The 25,937-nt window shown below is 43.5% G+C and overlaps 1 protein-coding gene across 2 annotated transcripts in view; it reads left to right on the forward strand.

Moving 5' to 3' along the window:
* The window catches only part of LOC125307118 (two pore channel protein 2-like), a 278,758-nt gene that overhangs the window by 66,957 nt on the left and 185,864 nt on the right, over nt 1-25,937 (forward strand). For both annotated transcript variants that reach the window (XM_048262913.1, XM_048262914.1), the window contains exons 6-8: nt 23,918-24,034; nt 24,917-25,023; nt 25,183-25,255. In XM_048262913.1, the coding sequence (XP_048118870.1) occupies nt 23,918-24,034; nt 24,917-25,023; nt 25,183-25,255 (297 nt within the window). The remainder of the gene's footprint in view (nt 1-23,917; nt 24,035-24,916; nt 25,024-25,182; nt 25,256-25,937) is intronic.

Raw genomic sequence — 25,937 nt, forward strand, 5'->3', positions numbered from 1 at the left:
CTAGGGATATGGTGACAGATTAATTTAATAATGTTGCAAAGGTAGGCTACTGCATCAATCCATAGGCCTATGTTTCATTAGGCTACTAAGCTATTTGTTTTGCCTTACTCTTTATTCATTTAGGCTAGGCCTTTTATTCAGTTATTAATCATCTTCCGTCCTTCAAGACTACTTATGTAGTGCACGATTCTCCCGACCTGTCACCTTTCAGTCATCATCGGAAGAGAGGTGTTTGGAATTCCCGCGTTACAATCGTCAGCCAATCAAGGTGGTCACTTCAGTCAAGCTCGTGCATGAATAATGACGTCATCCATTGCCACGAAGACTCAGTTTAGGAGTTGTCTGAAAGGCTTTGTGAATAACTTTTAAGAGAAAACTCCAATATAAAATCTTTAAGTGCGATTTAGGAGTAGCCTACTCCTAGTAGTAAGATAAAAGCCTTTGTGAATAGGTTACGGCCCCAGTTATTCATCATCTTCCGTCCTTGTGTAGCGCACTCATTCTGAGACCTGTCACTCATCATCGTAAGGGAGGTGTTTGGAATCATGCCCGCGTTACAATCATCAGCCAATCAAGGTGGTCACGCTTGCCCATTTAACCAAATTAATGGTCGAATATTACTGATGATCATTGTTATTTAAGAACATGCAGTGTGCATAGGGTACCAAAAACATCTTGCTCGTAAAAAAAGCATCATAATGCACATTCTGGCGGGTCTGTTATTTACTGTAGGCTGTGCAAACCACATGCCTTTATTTTGGGCAAGCCTGCATTCATTCATTCATTCAACCTTTATTTATTCTCGGAGGGTCATTGAGGGAAGCCCTCATTTTCAATGAAGCCGAGATTACAGAAGCGAAGCAAAGCGCTCCACAAACAAGACAACATTCGAGGCCTTCTGTTGAAGAATTTTATATAAAGCCTGCGCTGACAGTAATGCCCCTGATAGGCCTAGCACAGCTGTGGATAGTGTGGAATGTTCAAGTAATAACACAATCCAACGTGTGTCTCAATTGTCCCCCGCTGACCACCTCACACATTTCTCTAGATTTTGCAACAAACTTACATGACACAATGCCATAAAATATGCCAGTTTTAGGACACAGAATAATGTTTGTAATGATACCAGGTAGGCCAGGTATTGTCGAAGGTGCATGGTGAAGTGAAATTCTTACTTTGGAAAACAAACATTTGCCGATATCATCGCCGATCATCAGAATATTGCAACAGATTCTGTGTTCTGGACTGTAGGTAACTTGTTAAGCCAGTGGTTCTCAAACTTTTATTTCATTCCCCACTTAGATCAAGGGGCATGACTGATGATAGTGGAGATAACGTGTTATCCCGAGGCTTTTGCAAGTCAGCATCTTCGACGGTAGTCTATTAAAAATATAAGTTTTCGATGTCCCAAACGGAGAGCCATACTTTATTGTTTTTAACGATCTCTATGCTACTCACAAAAATGTAGGCATGGGGACAAAATGAAGTAGGTTATCCAACTGTCGTTTGTTAAATTATTGTGATTACGAGCCAGTGATTTTCAAACATTATAATATATATGCGTGACTCGGACATCTAACTAAATGCAACAGGCTCATATCGTCCTCGCATTCGCAAAATGAGGACCAGTGTTTTGTCAAATTGCAAATTGCTATTCGTTTTAACTATTTTTTTATGATAGTAGCCTATACAAAAAGCACTTCATACTATCTTAATCTTGGAATATGGGGAGGGAAGTTGCGCATCTACAGTCAGCCAAATATGAATGTAATTCTGCGGCATAAAGCAGATGTAATTGTTTATTGTACAGAAAAATAAAAATGACATGTCAAACAGTCAATTGACTACATTGCAGTCAAGAAGTAGGGCAAATTAATTTACGAAACCAAAACGTGGGTCATAGTTGTCTAAGCCTCTATTGCCTAGTCTGTTAGAAACGTCGCCAGATAGTATTAAATCGGCAACAACATTGTTTTCTGCAGAAGCCTACCCAAGGCTACAGATTAATTCTGAAAAGTTATTTCTCTACTGGCTCAATTATCACACCACTGTTTTGATTTGCGTATTTGCGTTAACCCCAACACTGACAATAATGTAGACAGCAAATTTCGATTTTGATTTTCGTGTAGTCAAGCCTTAAGCCATACCCAAGTAGCCTAAATCGAGGTAATGTTTAATTATGCATGATTTATTTTGTTATTGAATTCGTAGGCTGGGATTACTCTCGGCAACAATTATGTAAGGGACGGCTGGCAGAGCGATGTACAGTGGCAGAGCGACGCACAGTGGCTGAAAGTGGTACTAAAGCTTCACGCATCTTCACGCCGCGTAATGCGCGAATGAAGTGGTCATTTGAAAGCGATGCCCACTGTATTCTTGTGTATAGGTGTGGGCGCCTCGCATGCCCCACCCTATTCTTGCCAAACCGGTGGATGGAGGACCAAATAAGTCTGGAGCCCCTCCAAAATTATTTGATTCTCATGTCCACGTGTGTTCGGGTACATTTCTTCATACTCATTTTCCACGACCATCAATTGTTTGGCCACAGTCTTGGAGCAGATCTTCCCGCAGCATTGGGTAAAACAGCAGAACAGTCCTATCACCAAGGCAGCTCCAAGCAATATCTTCCCAACAAATGCAACAATTTGTGCCCCTAGTGACCCAAAAGTGTCCTTCAGCCACTGAGTTACTGGTCTAAAAATTCCTGACACATCACCTAAGCCAAACGTCATTCCTTTTCCAGAAATTTCATGGGCTTCTTTGTTCAAGTCCTTAAGTCTGTTCATTGCGTTTGTGAAATCCTCCATATCTTCATCTGCTCCAGGGATGTATGTGCAACATGACTCCAGTACCAGCCTGTTCTCTATTACCATCCTAGTGGTTTTATTTAGCCTACGGTCCACTGCAAGAAACGCATCAGAAGTGGCATTCATAGATGGTTGTAGTGGATTGCGTTAATTCTTAGCAATTCCCACCGCTGCTCCATAAAATGGGATGGCAGCTGCCTCAAATCCCGCAACCACTTCGTCCCTTACTTTGAACTCCTTTGGAATGTTCTTTGGCTGTCCAAATGCGTCCAAGTATATTTCTCCAGAGGTGACTGCTCTTCGGTTCCTCTTTGGACCACCATGGCTCTCTGTTTGCTCTCGTGAGTCTAGGGTCGTGTTGGTCAGTGTGGAGTTACGTTGCTTCCAGGGGATGATGTGAGTTGTCTGGGCCAGCATAACTCGGGCACACTTTCCAGTCCAGTATTTTGGAAGAGTATTTCGTCCATTTTGTCCATTAACCTGAACGTGAAATCTGTTGGTTGACGAATCCATCTCGAAGTACAGTTTCCTTCAAATACTCCTACCTCTTCCATCTTTATCTGTGCATCCTGACATCCTGATATCTCACTGCAGTTTTCATAGCGTGTGCCAGAAACTGTGCCATCATACTGTGCCATTCACTTCCTGTGAGTACTTTAGACCTGTTCTTATTTTCAGTTCCGCTGGGCTCTCAAAGCATTCAAATTGCGCATCCTCAGGCACCTTGTAGTATGGGTGGGTTATCGGTACTGTCGCGATTCCCACCCCTGGGTAAGCCTCTGTACATCTCTTTTTATTATTCTTCACTGGATTACCGTCATCTCGGTTGTATTGGGTTTCATCATCACTCCATGTTGCTGTCTCATTCAATTTTCGTCCTCTCCGGCTCACCATTATCATAAGGCAATGAAACGTGGAGAAATGGCCCTGTAAAAACGTTTTTCCTGACTTCATGTCGGCTGCAACTTCTTCGCATGTTCCAGCCATGGGCAGTACAGTCAGTTTTGGTTTAATTGTTGAGCACACATAGCAATTTCCTTCTGGGTGTACTGTCTTTGCAGTGTACTCGGCCCACTTCATCCAAGAATTGTCTTCCCAGTCTTTTGAAATTCCTGTTGACCTTTTGTTCCTTCTTTTGATCCAACTTTTATTGGTGTGGCCTCCGCTAACCTCCCCCAGTGCCTGGAGAGGTATTGTTTCATTGTTTACTGGCATGGCTGTGCTATTTACCTCTGTAATTGTGCTACTCACCTGGTCTCTCCACTCCTCACCTGACCCTTCAGGTCGATTTATTGTCTCATCCACTTTTTCTATATACACGACATCAACCAAATCTTCCACATACAGGATATCGCTTGATGCCTTTTTGTACAATGTCTTATTTGACAAGAAGGTTGGTGCCTTCACCCCATCAGTCGTCGTCTTCGCTTTCCGAACGCTGGGGGAACCAGTCCCTAGTTTCTTCTTGTTTTTTCCACTGTGTGTCAAGGAAGCTATACCTGTAGTGGGGGTCATCTGCAGAACGTTCCGGGTCTGCTGGTCCCTCCGGGCTGTTGTTAGGGAACGGTGGCCTCTGGTAACTGGGCGAAAGATGAGAGGATGGCTTGTAGTTTGCGTAGTTGATGGCAGTGTCCTCTGTTGTGACTAGCCTGCTTGTGGGAAGGTCGAAGGAGTACCATGTGTCCCAGTTGATTGTGTCCCCTTGCTGGTGCGTGGGCGGCGACAATACTGCTTCCCCTTCTTCCTCTTCTGGTCCTGATACTTCTTCGTCTGTTGATTCCGCCTTCTCTTCGGCATGGCCTCTATCGTTGTAGGGGGTTGTGGAGATGACTGTAGAGCCGGCTGTATGGACGGCTGGGGGACTATCTGCAGTTGGGGCAGGTATGGTCTCCGGTATCTGGGGTTCGGGAGTGGCCTCAGGGTTAGGTGAATGTACCCTGTTTGGACCCGGTTTGACCCCATCATCAGCAGTACCTGCAGAAACAGGTAGGGGAGAGAAAACACCACGCACCCTAGGCATATCACGCTTAAGGCCAGTATCAGGAGTCGGCCATATCCTCCTTGCCGTATCCCCACTTGTACTTGGCTCTCCCTCGGATTCCCCACCACCATCATTCTCCCTGGGGGAGTCTGGCGGAGGTCCCCACAGTCCTTGATCTCCTTCATCATCGCCTGGCTCCGTCGTTCTCCTCTGTGGCACCGCCCTGTAACAAGAGTTAAGGTGATACCACAATTGTGATGCTTCAACTCTTACCGCTCTGGGGGTGGCCTGGGTCACTCTGTAGGGTCCCTCTGCCCTGGGGTCAAGGCATGACCTCTTGAACACCCTCAAGTACACCCAGTCTCCCACCTGAATGGGTCCTTCTTCGGTCCTTCTTTCCAGCCTCTTTTCTCTTCTCTTCTGCTCTTTGAAAATTGTCCTGTGAACTTGAGACAGCTGTTTAATATAGCTGTTCACTTCCTGCTCCAAAATTTCTAACGAGGGTCTCCGATCGTCACTGATTCATGGAATTGGCATTGCTCTCCCTGTCACCATTTCGTGTGGTGTTAGGTGCGTGGTGCGATTCTTTTCACACCTCATTTTCATCAGTGCAATCGGCAACGCATCTACCCAATTTAGATTTGGCGACATTGGATCCACGTTCGAGCTCTGGCAGATCTTTAAAACCTTATTCTTAAGCGTAGCGTTACATCTTTCCACTAGCCCTTGGCTCTCTGGGTGATAAACGCATCCGAATCTGGTCCTGATACGTAGGGCATTCGCAATTTTTCCCCATGTGTTAGCCGTAAATGCTTTGCCATTGTCACTGCTGATTATTTCTGGAATTCCGAACCTGGGGATCACTTCTCATCAGTTCCCTTTGTAGCCCCCTTCTGTTCCCACAACACTTTCTCAGTATCAAGGGCAATATTCTGTGCCTCTTTTATGTCATCCAGTCGGAGTTGGGGGTCGACTATGACAACTCTGACTCCCCTGCCATCTGGTAGATCTGCTATAGCTGGAGCCTGTATGGCCACTGACTCTGAGTCTGTCAGGAGTTGGTCAATCAAACCTGTTGGGTACCTGGCCTCACAAGGTTTGTCCCAGCATTTAGGGCAGCCTGCCCTTTGACATAATGCACAACAGAGGGGATACTGATTATGTATATGTTCCTCATCATACCATTTAGAGCACCATGTGCACTCATTATAATGGTATGGGCACCTTGTGGGGCATGGCATGGTACATGGCACGCCATCCGAGATTGACCTGTTGAACAGCACTGTATGTGGTTCATTCTCCTGAGGGGGTTTTGGGATTGCATTAAGCCTTCTTGCCTCTAAGGCAGCTTCCTTTGCTACCTCATCTGCCTTAGCATTACCTACGGTAATGTGGTCATGCCCCTTACAGTGTGCTTTGCATTTGCATATGGCTAGCTGTTTTGGTCACATCATAGCAGCCAGCAATAGTTGGATTTGTTCCAAATGTTGGATAGGGCCTCCATCTGATTTCTTTAAACCTCTTTGTTTCCATTGCGCGCCATGCACATGGCAAACATTGTGGGCGTATGCACTGTCTGTGTGTATGGTTGCGTCCTGTCCCTCAGCTAATGAACATGCTGCTGTCAGTGCCTTAAGCTCAGCTAGTTGAGCTGAGCATGGTTGTGTGCATGGTTCACACATGATTGTGACAAAAGTGTCATGATTCACCATTTGCACTACACTGAAACCTGCGTGTGTTTTATTGTCATAGTTATGGCTAGAGCCGTCCACAAAGAACGTAATTCCCTCTTCAAGTGGTTCACTCTCTAGATCTTCCCTGAGTTTAGAGAATGACACTGAGTCTGAGACGCAATCATGCGGTTCACCCTCATAGTCAAGAGGGACAAGGTCCACCGGGTTCCCTGCTGTGTCACATGCCTGTATGTCAACGTCGGGGCAAAGATATAAATTATAGTATCTGAGCTGTCTCTGGGGTGTTAAGCAGAACTTCCCTTGTTCAATTAACTGGGCTATTGCATGATTGGTGTGTATGATCACTGACCATCCCATAGTAACGCTGGAGGCCTTGACATATGCTGAATACACTGCCTCAAGTCCCTGAAAGCATGGTGGATAACCCTGTGCCACTGCATCCAGTTTAGAGCTATAGTACGCAATTGCTTGTTTGCTTCTCCCATGACACTGTGTCTGTGCTAAGATAGCTGTCATGTATGCATCCTTTCCCTCCTCTTTCTTCACTGACACATACAAGTGGAATGGTTTTCCATAGTCTGGCATTGCGAGAGCAGGTGCTCGCTGCAGTTCTCCTTTGATGCGCTCAAATGCTTCATTTCCATCCATTGTCCAGGTGAGGCGGTTCTTCAGATTGCTGGTCCCTGCATTCATGATCATGGCTTGTAGTGGGGCTATCTTCTGTTCATAGCACTCTACCCAGTCACTACTGAAACCTATTGAAGGCCAATGAACAACATCATCTGTTTTACCGTGTTTGGTCTTGGTGCCTTTGTGATGGCCTCAATATGTTCTGGGGCAATTCCCTTATGTCCATGCAAGATCAGGCGACCTAAATAGATCACCTTGGGCTGGGCGAATTGTAGTTTTTTTCTTGACACTTTGTACCCCCCTTCGGCCAGAACGGTTAACACATGGACTGTGTCCTTTTCACAAGTTTCTCTGTCCGGGGCACATATCAAAACGTCATCGAAATATTGCAGGATCGTGCTCTGACACGTGATGTGCTTTAGGTCCTCCCTTAACGCTTGGTTAAAGGCCACGGGACTCAACTTTAGCCCCTGGGGTAACGATTGATTGAAGTTTTCCCCAAATATTGGAATGCAAAAAGTTCCTTGCTCGCTGGCGCCACTCTAATGGAGAAGTAAGCTTGCGTTAAATCTATGAAGGAAAACGTGGTAGCATCAGATGGGATGTTTGTCAGTAACACGTTAGCATGTGGTATGTATGCCGGATAGTCCTCAATGCACGCATTCACCGGCCTGAGATCTTGGATCATTCTCCATCTCACTCCATCTGCCTTTCGTATAGGGAAAATAGGCGTGTCATCAGCGGTGCATTAGGCGGTGCATTAGGCTCTTTAAATCGCCATGACAGATGCTGCATGTATGTGTCCCAGTCCATATCGTTGCTGTCAAAAGGTTTATGTCGCGTTTTGTCCCAGCATCGTTGTCCTGCTCCTGGGAACAGCTTGTATAAACAGAATGCATTTCCATAGGAGCATCCTTTGGCATAAGGTATGTCCCTCTGTTCCTAGAGTCCTGCATCCATGAGCTCGATTATTTGTGGGACGCCCCATACGGTAATTGGGTTGCTTAGCGTTATTCTGTACATTGGACCGTCTTCTGGGTCAGTGGCTATTTGGACCCAATCATTTGTTGTCCCCTTCCATTTGGCACATCGAGCCTTGAGCATCACTGGGCCCATCTCTCTTGCTCTGTGTCCTTCTACCACTCTTAAAGTGATGTGGGGCATTGTTCCAGGCATGTCAAAGAATTCTCCCATATTCCCTCCTTCCATGAACTTTACGTCAGCAGCCACTCCCTCTTTAGCCACTATTACTGTGTGTATGTCCAGCGGAATGTGTTTCCAGCCTCCCACTTCTCTGTTCCACTTTTCCTCTCTTTCTTCATTTGGCGTCTGGTCAAACTTAATTGTGCAGTGAAAGGGACATCTTGGTGCTCGTAGATGGCCATGGAGGTTGCTTACTTGGTCTGCAAGTTTGTTGTACAGCTCTTGTTCCAACTGGCCGATCCAGTAAACTTGCTGGACGTGGTTTTGTGGGGGGCCATGTATCATCATAGCCATCTGGGTTGCTAACACTGTTATCTGCACTCTTGATGGGGAGCATTCAATTTGGAGTCTTAGATTGCACAACGCGTCCCGCCCCAGCAGGTTGACAGGCGTGTGTTCCGCTATTAACACTGGTATCCTAATTTCCTTGTCTTCTATTTCAATTGATACTGGTGCTGTCATTGGAATAAGCTGTGTTTTTCCTGAGAAACCCACCGTCTTCATACATTTTCCTGAAGACCTGGGGAGGTGTTGGGCATCTTTTGGGTGAAGACAAGTGTATGTTGCTTCCGTGTCCACTAAACATTTAACCTCTCTGTCCTGTATTAGAACCTGCAGCTTCGGTTCTACGTCAGCTCCCCTCGTTAGGCCGGGGAACTGACCCTCCCCTGGGTTTTCCGGGCCTCGTCAATAGTAGGCTCCCTCATAGGGGGAGACCTGGGCAGACTTAGTCTGCCCCTGTGGCGGGCCTCCCCTATAGTGGGTCACCTGGTTGCCAGACTGGGCTTGGCCTTGTGACAGAGCTCCTCCATATTGAGGGGCCTGACCACTCTGTCGTATCTGCCCTTGTGGTGGTGGTGCTGGTCCCCCTTGGTTGCCTTGTCTACCAGTTCTAGTCACTCAGTCTCTGGAGATGTGTCCTACTCCTCTGCACACCCAGCACTGGAAGCCACCTGGTCCTTGATTTGTTGAGTATGTTGTTGTCCTCTTCCATAGCCTCCTCTTCCTGGCCCAAATCCCCCTTGGCGGGGCCCACCTCGGCCTTTGTTCTGTGGATACCATTGTTGTTTCTGTTGTTGTATAGGCCCATACATCACTGGTTGAAGTGTCACTGGTGACATTTGTTGTGGCTGCATCATCCCCTGTTGCTGTATCACTGGTGCCGTCACAGGCTGCTGTACCATTGGTGTTGCCACAGCTGCTGTACCATTTGTGTTAATTGTTGCTGTGGGGCAAGAGCCTGGCCCCCTAACACCGGGTCTGCGGCCGGCATCATTGGGGCTTGGGTAACGGCCTTTTTTGCGCTTTTTGTCTCTTGGAACTGCATTTGAGTGAGTTTTCACAAGACCTCTTTTGTCCAGTCTCGGGCCGCCCTCTCCACAAAGGCTGCTGGATTGTCATCATCTTTAAGCTTCTCTACGTAGATGGCCGTGGGGCTGTACTGGTTTGGGTAGGCCGCCCTCAAGGCCTTCCATATTCGGGGTCGATAGCTATCAAAGTCCTTTGCGTCCAGGCTGCTGTCTGCCATCAGATACCCTAATTTTTCCCTTTCTAACACCGTTTCCGTCTCAGATTTTCCTAGTAACCCACGTTTTGCAGTGAGCTGGAAGCAGCACTCTCCGTCCTGGAACCGCTGCCCCCTGTTTGTCTGTGGCGCTTACGCCCCACTCTTCCTCTGACTTTTCACTATTATGTACTTCTCCAGCTATTGCTAGGGTTTGTGGCCACTCCTGGTTCACCTGCAAATGTGTGTCAGGATCTATGTCACCAAGTGAATCAATTAATACTTCGACAAGGCCCCACCACTCTCTACAATATGTTGGGAGTTGGCCCATCTTCCCTTGGAATTCCACGTGTTGTCCGGTTTCAAAGTTTATATACCACCCCTCTTTTGTATGCTAAGTAATGTTTATGGTCCAGATCACTTCATGTCCACCTTGTGCCATATATCCCTGTAGTTTGTTTGTTGGATAAGTTGTTTGGCTTTTTCTGATTCTGTGTGTTAATATGGGAAACGGTTATAGGCCACTGCTATCTTAATTACTATGTGGTTGTTTCCTTTCTCTTCCCTGTGTTATGAGTAGTCCTAACCTATCTGTACCCTACTCTGACTGTTGTCTCAACCCTGTGTTAGTTGCTTGATCCTCTGTTCTCTGGTGATGTTATTTTTCTAATTTACAATTAACAGAAACAATTTTGTTTTAGCTGTTCCTGTGTGTGTGAGAATGCTGCTCTGGCCTACCTGTGTGTGTAAGACTTCTTATCTCTTGTCTATTCTGGGCAGTCAGCCAGGTCTGGGCAGTGAGCCAAGGTCTTCTGCTGAGTCTGGCCCCCACCTGTGTGCTTAATGTCTGTGGCAATATTACTTCATACAATAATTTCTCTTTACTTATTTTATTTACCTTTTTTCAGTTTTACACAAGTTATCAACTTCTAACAGGTTATTCTCTAGTTCTTCATTAATGTGGATGCATTGCTCTATTGAGGTGAATACATGAACCTTCTAACAGTGTTCTAACTATTTTCTTATTGATGTGAGTATATTGCTCTACTAACGTGTATACATGAATCTTCTAACAGTGTTATAACTGTATATTGTTCTACAAAAGTGTATACATTTTGTTTTATATGTGACAACATTTATTATAGCAAGGCACACTGTAAGATTTTATAGTGATGTTTCTTCTTCTTCTGAAGTTTTAACCTAGTGTGAGCCTTCCACGTTTCCTTACAGGGGGAGAATTTCTTACAAACCTATGTCTCCCAATCACTTCCCACTGTGAGCTCCGATTCGTCTTCCAAAACCTCTGTACTCTGCTCTGCCTCCTTACCTTCTTCTCTGTCCTTCTCTGGGTGTAAGGAGGACTTAGAGGGGCTGTAGGGGAAAAGGCCTTCCTCATTACTCAGAGGCTCAGGCGTCTCTGTTGAGAGGCATGTGAATACTTTTATCAAAGCATTTATGTCCAACGTATGTATCCTGTGCAAATCCTTGATCAGTATCCCAATTGTTATCTCTAATGATCCACTTTTATCCCGATCTCCTTCAACCGACCCTCTCTCTGTCCCTCAGCGATCTCTTCAATCACAAGTGTAGGTCTGTGTGCTCCCGGCACCTATTGTAGGTCCATGCTCACACACACTCAGTATTTTCACATAACAAATAAACATTTTAAAACTTTGTTCTGAGGGGTCCTATCTGTCTGATCACTGGCTCGGATTTTGTGCCCAAGTGATATTCAGCTCATGTTATTCTATTCTAAAATGTTTCTATCTGTCTGCATATCGCTGGCTCATCTTTTTGTCCAGCGATATCAGCTCATGTCATTCTATTTCTAAATTGTTTCTATCTGTCTGAACATCGCTGGCTCATCTGTTTGTCCAGCGATATCATCTCATTCCAGTCTATTCTAAAATGTTTCTATCTGCCTGCATATCGCTGGCTCATCTGTTTGTCCAGCGATATCAGCTCATGTCATTCTATTTCTAAAATGTTTCTATCTCTCTGACATCTCTGGCTCATCTGTTTGTCCAGCGATATCAGCTCATGTCATTCTATTTCTAAAATGTTTCTATCTCTCTGACATCTCTGGCTCATCTGTTTGTCCAGTGATGTCAGCTCATGTCATTCTATTTCTAAAATGTTTCTATCTGTCTGAACATCTCTGGCTCATCTGTTTGTCCAGCGATATCAGCTCATTTTAGTCTATTTCTAAAATGTTTCTATCTGTCTGAACATCTCTGGCTCATCTGTTTGTCCAGCGAAATCAGCTCATTTTAGTCTATTTCTAAAATGTTTCTATCTGTCTGAACATCTCTGGCTCATCTGTTTGTCCAGCGATATCAGCTCATTTTAGTCTATTTCTAAAATGTTTCTATCTGTCTGCATATCGCTGGCTAATATTTTGTCCAGTGATGTCAGCTCATTCCAGTCTATTCTTAAATATTTCTATCTGTCTGAAATATCACTATTATATTGTATATTATGTATTATATATTTTTCCTTTCCCCACTAGCCAACTTAACTACTGCCAGGTTAATTTACGGCCTAGTTGCCTCTTACTACTCCCTCTGCGCTGCAGAGTAGAGGGAGGATATCACACACACAAAGCAGAAGGAAAAAACACTCACACACCACCAAAAAAAAACACTTACAGTACAGTTCAGCTGTGCTGCCTGCTCCCTTCAACCTTAAAAGGAATTCAGAATAACCCTATTCTGACTTCTCTACCATATAGAGGAATACCAAAACATTATAAACACAAAAACCTTACAGATCAGTCGCACTGTCTGTTCCCTTTGACCTTCAAAGGTTTCAGAATAACCCTATTCTGACTTCTCTATTGCATAAAGAAAAATACCATATCATCATAAAACGCATGCGCTTTTAAAGACCAACAGTGTAACTCAATCTCCCTCCTATGTCTCCACTATTCTTTTGAGGATTCAGTAAACAACTCAGTCCCAGGCTACCCACAAGTCACAACAGCCTGGCTCCCCCTAATGTAAGCAAAATTGCCTACCTTTTGGGCCCTTGGGGAAACGGCTGCCGTGACCTGCTTCACCCGGGGCAGAACTGCTTTCCTGATGAATCCTGTGTCAAATCTCGGTTGGAACCTCCAGATCTGTCGTGGAAAAACCGGTCCACTTCCGAATCCACTGAACAATTTATCACTTAACTACTTACTAATTAGCACTCTGGAACAAAGCGTCCGAAGGAAACAATGCAGACAGTAGATCTCAGATCTCTGAAGACTGTTGATCTTTATTCACCGTATTGCAGTGATAGTCCAGCCTAAACGATGTCCAGACCAGGTGTCAAGCAATAGGGTGATGTGAGAGGTCATCAGCTGGCACCCCCGATGAGATCTGAAATCAAAATGGCTGCGGCCCATCTTTTATACTCCTTAACCTTGAAGTTGGGCCTTCTCGCCTCCCTCAAAAAACACCAGTTGGCCTATCAGCATCCACCAAGGTTACGGATATTGGTGGGACCCCTTGTCATATCATGCATAAAAATTATATGCAAAACTGTCTGATTCTGTTTTTTTCCAGTTACCATTACCTCATCCTCTTGCTCTTGACCGTCTAGGCCCAGTGTCACTGTGCACTCATTCACCCCACTCTTTGACACCTGGTCTGGTCTGCTTAAGATGTGTGCAGGCCTTGAAGTCTCATAATAATTGCAGTAATATCAAAGTTTATAAAAAAACATACATGCATCCTTTAAGTAATAGAAATCCACCACAGTAGGCTTTCACGAGGAGACTGTGCACCAGGAGACCGTAACCGTGCTAATGCATGAGTAATCAAATGGGTGTCTACAGTAGGTTCTCGGTAAGTTGAGTTAAGTTGAGTAACTGATCCCAAAAGCCTTTATGTTTCGTGCATCTTAGAATTGTTCATGGAAATTCATAGGCTAAATTACAAAGGGGGAAATATTATATGACATAGGCTATGTTATCTTGGTAGTTAAGTTAAATGTTAGAAGTGAATAGGCTATTGGTAGGTAAGCTCACAAGGAGACCGTGCACAGCTGACTACTGAACAAGACCGAATGTACTGTAACCGTGGCCAGTGCTTGAGTAGTGTCGGTCAATATGAGTCAATATGTCAGCTAATTTCAGAGACATGGAGAGCAGGACATTTGCAGCTTGAGGCTACATGTCTTGGAGCGACTATGGCGGGGGAAGTAACGCGCGATATATACCCCCCTCCCGGGCGCGCAAACCGGTGACCGAATCTATTAACTCGGTAGGCCAACCAACGACTGTCCGGTTGACCCGATTTGCGTAAAAGAGTCGGTTGTCCCATCACTATTTATTACAGCAAATAGTGGCTAGCTAGCACTGTTTAAAAGCTGAGAAAAGGCTCTTTCATGTGACACATGTGATGAGTAGCCTACTTCTCGAGGAGTTCAACAGAGAAGAATGGGTGTATTTAGACACACTTCATATGCCTTGTAGTGAAGTGAAGCTGAAGCGCTGCGCCATGCTGCGCATAGACTGCGGCTCACTGGTAGTTATTATAGGTAACTTCAAATCAGCGCAATTTACCCTTATAGGCTACTGCATGAGAATCTAAAGCGGGTTGGAAAAACAATAGACACTTTCTACAAGGACAACACTGTAGTTTACCGCAGAGAGAGTCTAATAAGGGTAGGATAATTTCCACATGAAATGTAATTCCCATTTCTTCTTGAAGCCGAAATAAATCTCAGAATGTTTATCGGACATGCTTGGTTTTTACTGCAGGTACGTCAGTCTCATAGCCTTGGACGTAGGTAAAATAATGTTACCATTTAGCATTGGTTTAGTGATGGAGGCCACTTTGATTATTGATGTATTTATAGAAAACCATAAATGCGGTTATAGGCTACCAAGCAAATTGATAACAGCACTGTAATTGTATGTTTCGACATAAATACATAAATTCGTCAAAGTGAATAATTTGTGTCAACTTGGCGCGATGTAGATTTATTAACGCACCCATGATGATCTACATCTCCATTTAAATGTTTTAGAGCGCACTTTGAGAGATGTATCCAGGACAGGGCTGTACCTACACATATTTGTTGCACGTGCTACAAAAATCCTTCTGTGCGATGGATGATTTACCAACATTACACCGGTCCGATACAGTTTTGCCTATGGCTATACCGTGAGACTGAGACGCTTTTTGTTTGTTTGAAGTGATTTGTTTTATGCGATTAAAAAAAACGTGTGTGTGTGAAGTATCCAAACAATGATAACACTTTCATTATGGCTGCTTTAGCCACAGACCTGTACCTGTACAGTGGGTCCCATTTAGAAGTGCCCACTTCATTCGCGCTTTCCGTGATTCACGCAGCTGCGTGAAATGTAGCCTATTACTGCTGATATGTAAAACTAATAACTTTTCGCCAAGAGGTGGCAGCTTAAGTGTGCTTGATACTGTAAGCCATTGGTTCCCAAAGGAGATTTTATTTGGGTCGCCAGTATAGCCTAGTGACAATTTATGTTGTACTGTAGGCTTCCCACAAGCCCCACTAACACTTTGCGATTTGTGTCACACGGCCTGGACGTCCCCCTGCCGATTGTCATAGCCAACATGCAAGCCTAGACTTCTCTGCATAGTCTGTTTACATGCTATATTAGCACATTTGCACAACCCCTCCCTCCCACCTGGACTGTGGCCGTACTTGATGCTTAATTATCAATACTTGACCAATGGCTGTAACCCTTTTACCTCAACCTATTCTTGCATTGACATAGTTTTGTTATATTATCTTGTCTACATTATACATTATTCTCTTATATGTCCATATTATTATCCCCACCCTTTCAACTGTTTATTGCATCTTGCTTGTGTCTGTTGAGGAGTCCACGACCATGGCATCCTTGACAGGGACAACAAGGAAGCGATCATCCTCAGCTGCACTGAATTAAGCACACTATGTTGATATTTGTTATTTGATTAGTTTATATAGTATATTTAGTATTTCAGTATCATGTTTATCTTTTACTGTTTCTATTGTACAGTGGAGTTTTTTTTGTATATTACTTTTTCTGCTGTAAGTGCATGTTGTGTGTGATGTCTGTATGCTACTGAGACCTTGAATTTCCCCTTGGGGATCAATAAAGTATATATCTATCGATCTATCTACCTACCTACCTATCTATCTATCTACCTATCTACCTACAGTGGGCATCGCTTTCAAATGGCCACTTCAGTCGCGCATTACGAGGCGTGAAGCTTTAGTACCACTTTCAGCCATTGTGCGTCGCTCTGCCAATGTACATCGCTCTGTCAGTAGCCTGACTGCCGCCCCTTCTGAAAAAGCAGGAGGCTAGGCTACCTTTAAACGTAATTGTTACCGAGAGGAATCCCAGCCTACGAATTCAATAACAAAATAAATCGTAATTAAACATTACCTCGATTAAGGCTACTTGGGTATGGCTTAAGGCTTGACTACACGGTGGTAGCGAAAATCGAAATCTGCTTTTGATAGCCTACCGGTGCCGCTCCACAAAACGCTAAAATATCTTAATTTGCTGTCTATGTTATTGTCAGTGTTGGGGGTAATGCAACTACGCAAATCAAAACAGTGTCTTAATTTGCCCTACTTCTTGACTGCAATGTAGTCAATTGACTGCTTGACATGTCATTTTTATTTTTCTGTACAATAAACAAATACATCTGCTTTATGCCGGAGAATTACATTCATATTTGGCTGACTGCAGACGCGCCACTTCCCTCCCCATATTCCAAGATTAAGATAGTATGAAGTGCTTTTTGTATAGGCTATCATAAAAAATTCGTTAAAACGAATAGCTATTTGCAATTTGACAAAACACTGGTCCTCATTTTGCGAATGCGAGGACGATATGAGCCTGTTGCATTTAGTTAGATGTCCGAGTCACGCATAATGTTTGAAAACCACTGGCTCGTAATCACAGTAATTTAACACACGACAGTTGGATAGCCTACTTCATCATGTCCCCATGCCTACATTTTTGTGAGTAGCATAGAGATCGTTAAAAACAATAAAGTATGGCTCTCCGTTTGGGACATCGAATATTTTTAATAGACTACCGTCGAAGATGCTGACTTGCAAAAGCCTCGGGATAACACGTTATCTCCACTATCATCAGTCATGCCCCTTGATCAAAGTGGGGAATGAAATAAAAGTTTGAGAACCACTGGCTCAACAAGTTACTTGCAGTCCAGAACACAGAATCTGTTGCAATATTCTGATGATCAGTGATGATATCGGCAAATGTTTGTTTTCCAAAGTAAGAATTTCACTTCACCATGCACCTTCGAAAATGAATAGCTCATTATACTTGTTACTGTTAAACGTAGGCCTACCTGGTATCATTACAAACATTATTTTGTGTCCTAAAAACTGGCATATTTTATGGCATTGTGTCATGTAAGTCCGTTGCAAAATCTAGAGAAATGTGTGAGGTGGTCAGCGGGGAACAATTGAGACACACATTGGATTGTGTTATTACTTGAACATTCCACTATCCACAGCTGTGGTAGGCCTATTGGGGGCAGGAGGATTACTGTTAGCGCAGGCTTTATATACAATTCTTCAACAGAAGGCCTCGAATGTTGTCTTGTTTGTGGAGCTTTTGTTCGCTTTTCTGTAATCTCGGCTTCATTGAAAATGAGGGCTTCCCTCAATGACCCTCCGAGAATAAATAAAGGTTGAATGAATGAATGAATAAATGAATGCAGGCTTGCCCAAAATTAAAAAAATATTAAAAAATAGTTCCCTCGCAATTGGCTACGCATTTCAAAACATCGCAACGTAAAATGCCACAAAAAAGCTGTTTATGAATAGGTCTTAGTGAGTTAGGAGTCCTCTCGACTTAAGCTGTCTCAGACTTAGGTGCTACTTTTTAGGTCTAGAATGCTTCGCGGAATGACTTTTTTTGTGAAAAAAATTAGGAGTCCTAAAGTTAGAGAGACACGCCCATTATTTTTAGGAGTTGCTCCTAAATTCACCAGTTAGGAGCTACTTTTAGCCTTAAAATTCTTTGTGAATACGGCCCCTGAATAAAAAGGCCTAGCCTAAATGAATCAAGGCAAAACAAATAGCCTAGTAGCCTAATGAAACATACGGATTGATGTAGTATCTTTGTAACATTATTAAATGATTCTGTTACTATGCCTACGTTTGCAAAAGAGAACATTTTAATTTGATTCACAATAATGCTACATTTAATTTACATGTTGACAATGATTAGCCTAGTTTTGGTTGTTGTTGGCGGCGTTATTGCATTATGCCTACAATGCAAAATTGCTTCCTCGCGATTGGAAGCTCCTGTAGCTGCATAGGATTTCAAAACACTGCAAAATGCCGCAGGTTTGTGAATAGGTCTGTGAGTAAGGAGTCCTCTTGACTTCTTTTAAGCTGTCAGAGGTGGGAAGGTGTGATTTGTTGGGGGCAGGGACGGATTAACTGGGCACAAATGTCTGATGGCCCCCCTTCCCCTCAGCCAACGTGAATCGGGTGGTTAGTTAATAGGCCTATCGTGAAGATTTTTCCTGCCATCTAAGGCACGAGCGCATCTGTGAGGCCAAGCCTCACCAAGTAGCTCGTTTGTTTACAACTAACATTCCATTTAATTAAACTGCTTTATAGGCTATGCCGAAATAGTTTTCAACATTTTGAATATTAGTGTCGGGTGAATTGAAGCCTTAAAGTAGCCTTATGGCTGAAAGCTGCTTGGGATCCCCCCCGTCAAGCATTATAACCATACAAACGCGCTTCCTGCACTCATTGTTTCAAAAGGAGTAATTTTGGCTTTGTCAGAACTGAAGAGCTGTGGACGGCACGGCACGGTATGCCCAATTAAAATAAATTAACGCAACACAACACAGACCCTGCTTCTCTCGTGTCAATCACTGACATGGACGAAACACAGAACCCGCTTCTCTCACGGCAGTCACTGACAGTAACCTAGAATAAATGCATGGGGAAAAACACTTCCCCATGACAAAGACATTGTAAAACACTGAAAGTTAATATTTTGTCACTAGCAACATAGCCTACATCTGTCCTTTGTCAAATGTATTATGTTCCAAGTAGCCTATGAGTAATTCTGCTTCATAAAGTTGAACAAATACATTTGCTTATTTCACAGAAAAATATAAATAGCCAGTTAGGGTCTACAGTGCAGAGTTGGTAAGTTAGGGTAGGCCAACTTGCAGTGAACATACAAACAGGGGAAATTCTTTCTCTTGTAGCTGAGTAGCCTCAGGTGCGACGAGACATAAGGCCGAACATGCAAAGCCAATGAAGCGTGCTTTCACGACAATCGCCCGTTAAACTTAAATAGGTTAACATCACTCTAAGTTCGCCTTCAAGCAAGGAAAACGATGATTTGAAGACATCTGTTTCGTTGGAAGGGCAAGGGGTAGCAACAGGGCAACACAGAGACAGGCCCGATGGCAGGGCTGAGTATTAAAATATGGGATATTCTACGGGAAAACATTAAAACGGCAAGACAGCGGGGGAAAGTTAAAATACGTGATACACACGGAAAAAGTTGGCATGCATTGTTTCGGTCCCCGTGCAGAGGGATTATTTGTCATTATTAATCACATATGATTATTTGTGAAATTGTGCAAACAGGCGCAACAGATTTGAAAAGGAAGGACTGGTAGCATGCAAGCTCACGGGACAGATTGATTTAAGAACGTTATCACAGTGTGTGGCTGTGGCGCAAAGCAGCGCCGGCGGAATACAGCGACAATTGGCAGGGGAGGGTCATGTTTTTTTTAACAATTCTGTCAGAGGGTCATTGAACAATTTCTAGCAGGAAAGAGAGGGTCATGCCATCCTCCGGTGGCCCCTTCAATAAATAACGAACAGTCCCTAGATTGCTGCTGGGCTATATGTCTTGGTTCATGTCTGTTAACCACTCATTGCTGTCAAACGCATAGCCTATCTCGCGGTTGCATCCATTACAAACAAACATGCAATGTGAACGTCTGGGATTGGGGAGAGCACTAAATGCTCTACTGAATAAGCACGAAGTCAAACCTTTAAATGAAAAACACTCTTTAATAATCAAAAAAATAAAAATAAACCGTAACCGTTTATCGCCTGTAACTCCGTGATAACAGGACGTAACAGGAAGGCATTTGGCTGAGCAACGGAGGTTATTATGCTCTATATTTTGTCCAAATGATGTCTGTCTATCATCGTTGCACTCGGAGAAAACCAAAATGTTTAATTTGTCCTGTGTTTCTTCTACGGCTGCAAACGGGATTCACTCACAGTTAACCAAATATTTCTTTATTAGGGCAGGGCAGGCATATTTCTGGCTATTAAATTATTTCTAAACCAGTCTGCTAAAGTCTGTAGTGAAGTCTGTGTAAGGTTTTCCAGGCTCCATTTCTTTTTACGAGACACCCTTCTCACTTGAGCCATCTACCAGTTGTTTGGGTTGTTGCAGCATCTCACTGGAAAAATACAAATTAAAGTCACGTGATACCGCGTGATCCCACGCGCGGACCGCGAGTGAAGCTGGCCAAGTCTAAGCACTGCCCACTGTATCTATCTATCTATCTATCTATCTATCTATCCATCCATCCCTGAGTGCACCTATCCAAGACTCTTGGGTGACAGAATCTTGTATGGTCGAACCAGAAGAGACCTGAAAGTCCTGCAAGGGACTGATCCCTGTATTTCCAGATTTCTTTGGTTTTCGCGACAGGGATGACAACCTACTGATAAAGCAGTGGTCCCAGATACAGGAAGTGGATGGGACCTTGTACCGAGCGATCCAGGCTCTTCCTTTCAGGGATCCAGTGCTGCAGCTTTTACTGCCCAAGGCGTTGTGAGTCGAAGTGCTCACTAGCCTACACAACAACCATGGCCATCTGGGGGTGGACAGGACCACAGGTCTGATACGCCAGAGGTGCTACAGGCCCCAGATGTGGCAAAAGTGGTGTTCTGAATGTGAACACTGTTGCTAAAGCAAGACAACCCAAGCCAGAACCTTCTTGGGAAATGTTGTTTGCCACTAAGCCTTTATAGATAATCTCCATTGACTTTACTCTCTTGGATTGGGCTAGCACAGGACAAGAGAATGTTCTGGTAGTCACAAATGTTTTCTCAAAGTTTACCCAGGCCTTCCCACCCCTGATCAGAGAGCTTCCACCATAGCTAAGATTCTAACTGAGAGATGGTTCCATGTGTATGGCATGCCAAGAAGCGCAGGGGTGCAGCTTTGAGGGGGAGCTATTGAAGCACCTGTGTGACATCTACAGCATAACAAGGAGTAGAACCACCACTTATCATCAAGAGGCAAGCGGTCAATGTGAACGTTTCAACAGGACACTTCATGACTTGCTCAGGACCTTACCCCCTGAAAAGAAGTGTAAATGGCCCCAGTTGCTCCCTCAGCTCATGTTCGCCTATAATACCACCGTGTACCAGTCCACACAGCACTCCCCATACGAGCTGATGTTTAGTCAGAAGCCACAGTTACCAGTCGACCACCTACTTGGAAATACTGGAGGTGACCACAGGGACAGTCCACCGACTGATTGGGTGGTGCAACATTGCAACATCAAGAGTACCTGGCTTCTGTCTATGCTAGTGCTAGAAGAGCCTGCGGCATATCGTAGGCATGGTTGACCTGACACCGTGCCCATATTACCACCTGACACTTTAGTCTTTTTCTAGTGGGTGGTGGTAGTGTAGTGGTTAAGGAGCTGGGCTAGCGTGCAGTAGCCTGAAAGTTGTAGGTTCAATTCCTGGCTTCCACTGTTATGCCCTTGAGCAAGGCACTTAACCCCAAGTCACTCCGGGGACAATGTGATCCCGTGTAATATACAGCTGACATATAGTATGTAAGTGACTTTGGTCAAGAAGTGTCTGCTAAATGTAATGTACATTCTTTTGCAAGAACCATTTTCAGTCCACCAAGTATGAAATTATGGAGTGCCTGGATGGAATTGGCACACACTATAAGAACATGTTCCCACCGGTCAAGATTCATCTATCCCACCAGCACTGGCTGCTCCACAGCCTCATGGGGGTATCGGGAGGGAGCCAGGCCTCGGTAACCCTGCAGTTGGAGACCCGTTGAGGGTAGCCATAGTCCACACCGGGACTAGTGCTTAGCATCACAGTAACCAAGATGGTGTTAACCTTAGCCTTGACCATTTGTCCCAGGCTCATTTTGAGGGCGTACCAGATGTCCAACCCCCCACAAAGAGCGCCAGCCACCCGGCAGCGGCACCATTTAGCACAGACACTTTGGAAGAACCAGAGCTGGCCCCAAGCATATCAGCAAGTGAAGATTTTCCAATCGTGCGCCCCCTGGAGGAGTTGGGTCTGAACCCTGATCCGGTTCTATCCCTCCGACGTTCCACTCATAATACTGCCGGACAGCATTCAAACCCCTTCCGCCCTCCCATGAGTTCTCTACCAGTGTAGCAGAAGTAAATGTTTCCCGTGTCCCCTTCAGGCCTTGGCAGTAGATAGGTATGCTACCAGAACGGTGAACTTTAAAGCCAGGGGGGTATGTGGAAAGGCTGACCTGCAGCGCTGGCGCACATGCCCACCTGTGGGTGGTGATCATATACGTAGCTTCCTCTCTGGGAGAACAATGCCGGTCATTTGAATTGTTTGGCGCATGGGTGCTTGTGGTTGTTGTTGTTGGAAGAACATGGCTTTATTCTTTATTCTAAGACTTCATTACTTCTCTTGCACGCCCGGCCTGTTGTCTGTGGATAACCCGTTGCTTTTAAATAGAGCAAATGCACATGGTTTAGTATTTCAATTCAATTCAATTTATTGTGCTTATAGAGCGCCAAAACATTACACATGTATCATGGCGCTATACAGAATGTAGGCAATCAAAATTTACAAGAGGTGGGATGATTACGTATCCGGTATGATAATGCATTAATCCTGATTTAGTGACAGAAAGTTCAAATAGTCCAGCGTTGGAATTGTCCAGGGGAAGGGAGTTGTCAAGGGGCATGTGGTGGGTCGGCAGACGGGCCAGGAATCCGGGCAGAGTTGTCATAGGCAGGTGATGGGTCACTAGGCTGTATGGGCCAGGAATCCAGATAGGGGGACAGTAATAGGGCAGTCGAAGATGGGACTTGAGATGGGTGAGAGGAGGGCCAAGCACACGGATGGTTGATGACTGGTGATGATATACCTCACAAGTGAGGTACAGTAAGGGGGAAGAAAGAGCGATGAGTTGGAGACCCGTCGAGGGTAGCCATAGTATCTGACCAATGTTTTCCCTTGATTTATATGTTTTTTTGTATTAGTTCAGGCTGTGACAAATTTCTCTTAAGGTAGACAATAGAATGACATGGCAAGTCAAGGAAAGCATCAAGAAAAGCAAAGATTAAGAAACCGTTTTTTGACATAGGCAACAAGGGAGGAGGTGTTTTTACACTTTTCAGACACTCAGAGTTTGAAAACTATGGATATTGTTTTAGAACCAACAACCTTTCTACATTATCTGGGGTTTTGTGTACAAAAAGTGGAATTAATTGTGAAAAAATTAGAAGTAAATGTGAAAATCACTTTTCGGACTAGATATAATCACTTATTTTAAAACATACAGATGAAAACACTAAAGATGGATCATGAAAATTTGAAGACAAAAAAATCTTGTTCTCGCTATTTTAAGATGAGTCTGAAACATAGTTCCTATTTAAAAACGTTAATGACAGTCAAGTATGTAGAGTTGTTCAAATAGTTGGTATTACTATTACTACATTTATTAATTTAGCAGATGCTTTTATCCAAAGCGACGTACATATGTCAATTACATTCAAAGGGGCATTCTCCCCAGACAACTCGGGGTTTGTGCCTGCTATTATTTAGATGATTATACGCCATGTGCACCTCAGATGCAGGTACAGTACAAATGGTTAGGCAACATTACACTAAGCTTGAATCACAGAACAATTAATGTTTCTCACCACTGCCTCCAAACAGTTTCTCAACATCCTAATTGAATAATTAAATCAATTCACCTCACATGTTTTGATCATCATTGCCAACACAAAATTGTTTAATATGGTTTGAAACAATTTTGCTTTGTGTAATGATCAAGGTCTACATTTTCCAGAGTTACCTTATTGGTTGGGATGAGTTTCGGAAGACCAAGTGGCTTATTGGCTACATCTTAGCCATCGCAGCTTCAATCATTGACTGGACTTTGTCGCTAAGCATGCTGTGTGAGGAGGTGAGAATTGATCCAGTTTTTATTATTATAAAAATGCTAAATTGACTACATTTGTACAGCACTGTTCTCCAATGTGGTATGCAGATTTATATAGATATTTATATAGATATATTGAAGATGATTAGTCTTTTAACCAGTTAATGAACACAGATTATTAGGGGTCATGCTAATAATGTTTCTGTTTTGAGAATTTAATTTTTATCAACTTTTATTCCCTCACAATAGTCCTGTTTGCCCTCTCATTTCATTTTTTTTCCCCAAATATTTTTTATTAGATTTTAACTTTCATACAATTACACATTAAACACAGAAATTGAAGGACAGTACAGCACAATAAAATACCATACAATCCAAACATACACCAAATTAAAATAACAATAATATAACAGAAAAAACAAAACCTAAAATAAAGATAAAAGTAAAAATAAAAAGCTTCTCAGTAGGTATTAGTATTACTCACATCTGACATCCCATTACCTCCACCCTCTTCCAGAAAGGATAGGAATGGGTACCATATCTCCTCAAATGTGTTGCTTTTACCTTTCACTATATAAGTTATTTTTTCCATGACCATGTTAGTTGCCATTTCTTTCAGCCAGTAATTTACATTTGGTGCTTGGATTTTTTTCCAAACCTCTCATTGATTTTTCATTCCCTTGCAATAGTTTGGCATTGTCTTTGCAAAAACAATTGTTTTGTGTTCCCTCTTTTTATGTTGAATATTTATGACTTGATGAAGAAACGCACAACTATTGTGAGGGAACACAAAACTATTTTGAGGGAATAGAAAACCTACAGTGAGGAACATTGCAGTAAAAAAGTAAAAAACACTTTCTACGCAATGACATGTGACATACTGAAATCTCCTGTTCTTAACTGTAGACCTTGCGAATTCGGAGACTTCTCCGTCCATTCTTCCTACTGCAAAATTCCTCCTTGATGAAAAAAACCTTGAAGTGCCTCAAAAGAACACTTCCAGAAATGGCAAGGTAATGACATCAAACATTTAAATGGGTACTCTGAAAGGGACTGCATTGGTATTGAGTGCTGTCATATTGAGAACTGTTATATCTCATACACTGTAATATGTAGATTGTAGATTTAATTGGCAATAATCCATCTTTTCCCAACATTTTATGTATATATAGTGTGATCCTGCTATTGGCTCTTCACCTGTGCCTTTTTACAATGTTTGGTATGTTGCTCTTCGCCAAAACAGAGGTAATGTATACAGTGTTTATTACAAAAATACATAGGCACCTACTTTGGCAATAGAAGCTCACAGGGATAGTAATTTTTTGCCCAGGCAGGTGGTATTGGCCTCTCAAGATTAGGTGGTTAGTCTAAACTGTACATGCTAGTACATTCCACCCTGACAGCAGAGGCATGGCCCTTAACCTCCCACATGATTAATCATGTACATCAGGTCTAAAGTAATAATATTAACATCCAGATGTCCAGATTCACACTGTTGAGTGTCCAGATGTCCAGAGTCACACTGTTGTATCTTATAATCCGGGTTTTCTGGACAATTCCTCTTGCTTACAGTCTTCCAGGTAGATGATTCCATTAATTGGAGTCTGTTAGGAGACAATGGTAGCCTGGCTAACACCAGACTGATTCCCAAAATATTCTCAATTAGAAACGTCTAATTTCCAAGGGGCCTATCAAATTAAATGAGTACATTACACTCTCACCGTAACTTTTTGGAAGTACAGCAAAGACATCTTTCTTTTAAACAAAGGTTTTAAATGCAGTTGCAGATTCTAAAGCAGGGACACATCAGTTTTGTTTAATTTTGACACCATCAGCACAGCCATTGGTTGTGTTCCTCAGTGCTACGTAAGGGATAATGTATTGTGCGCCAGTCATTATCGGAAAATAAGTCCCTACAGGACGAACA

Source organism: Alosa alosa, chromosome 14 (assembly GCF_017589495.1).
Source record: "Alosa alosa isolate M-15738 ecotype Scorff River chromosome 14, AALO_Geno_1.1, whole genome shotgun sequence".
In the NCBI taxonomy this organism is placed as follows: domain Eukaryota; kingdom Metazoa; phylum Chordata; class Actinopteri; order Clupeiformes; family Clupeidae; genus Alosa; species Alosa alosa.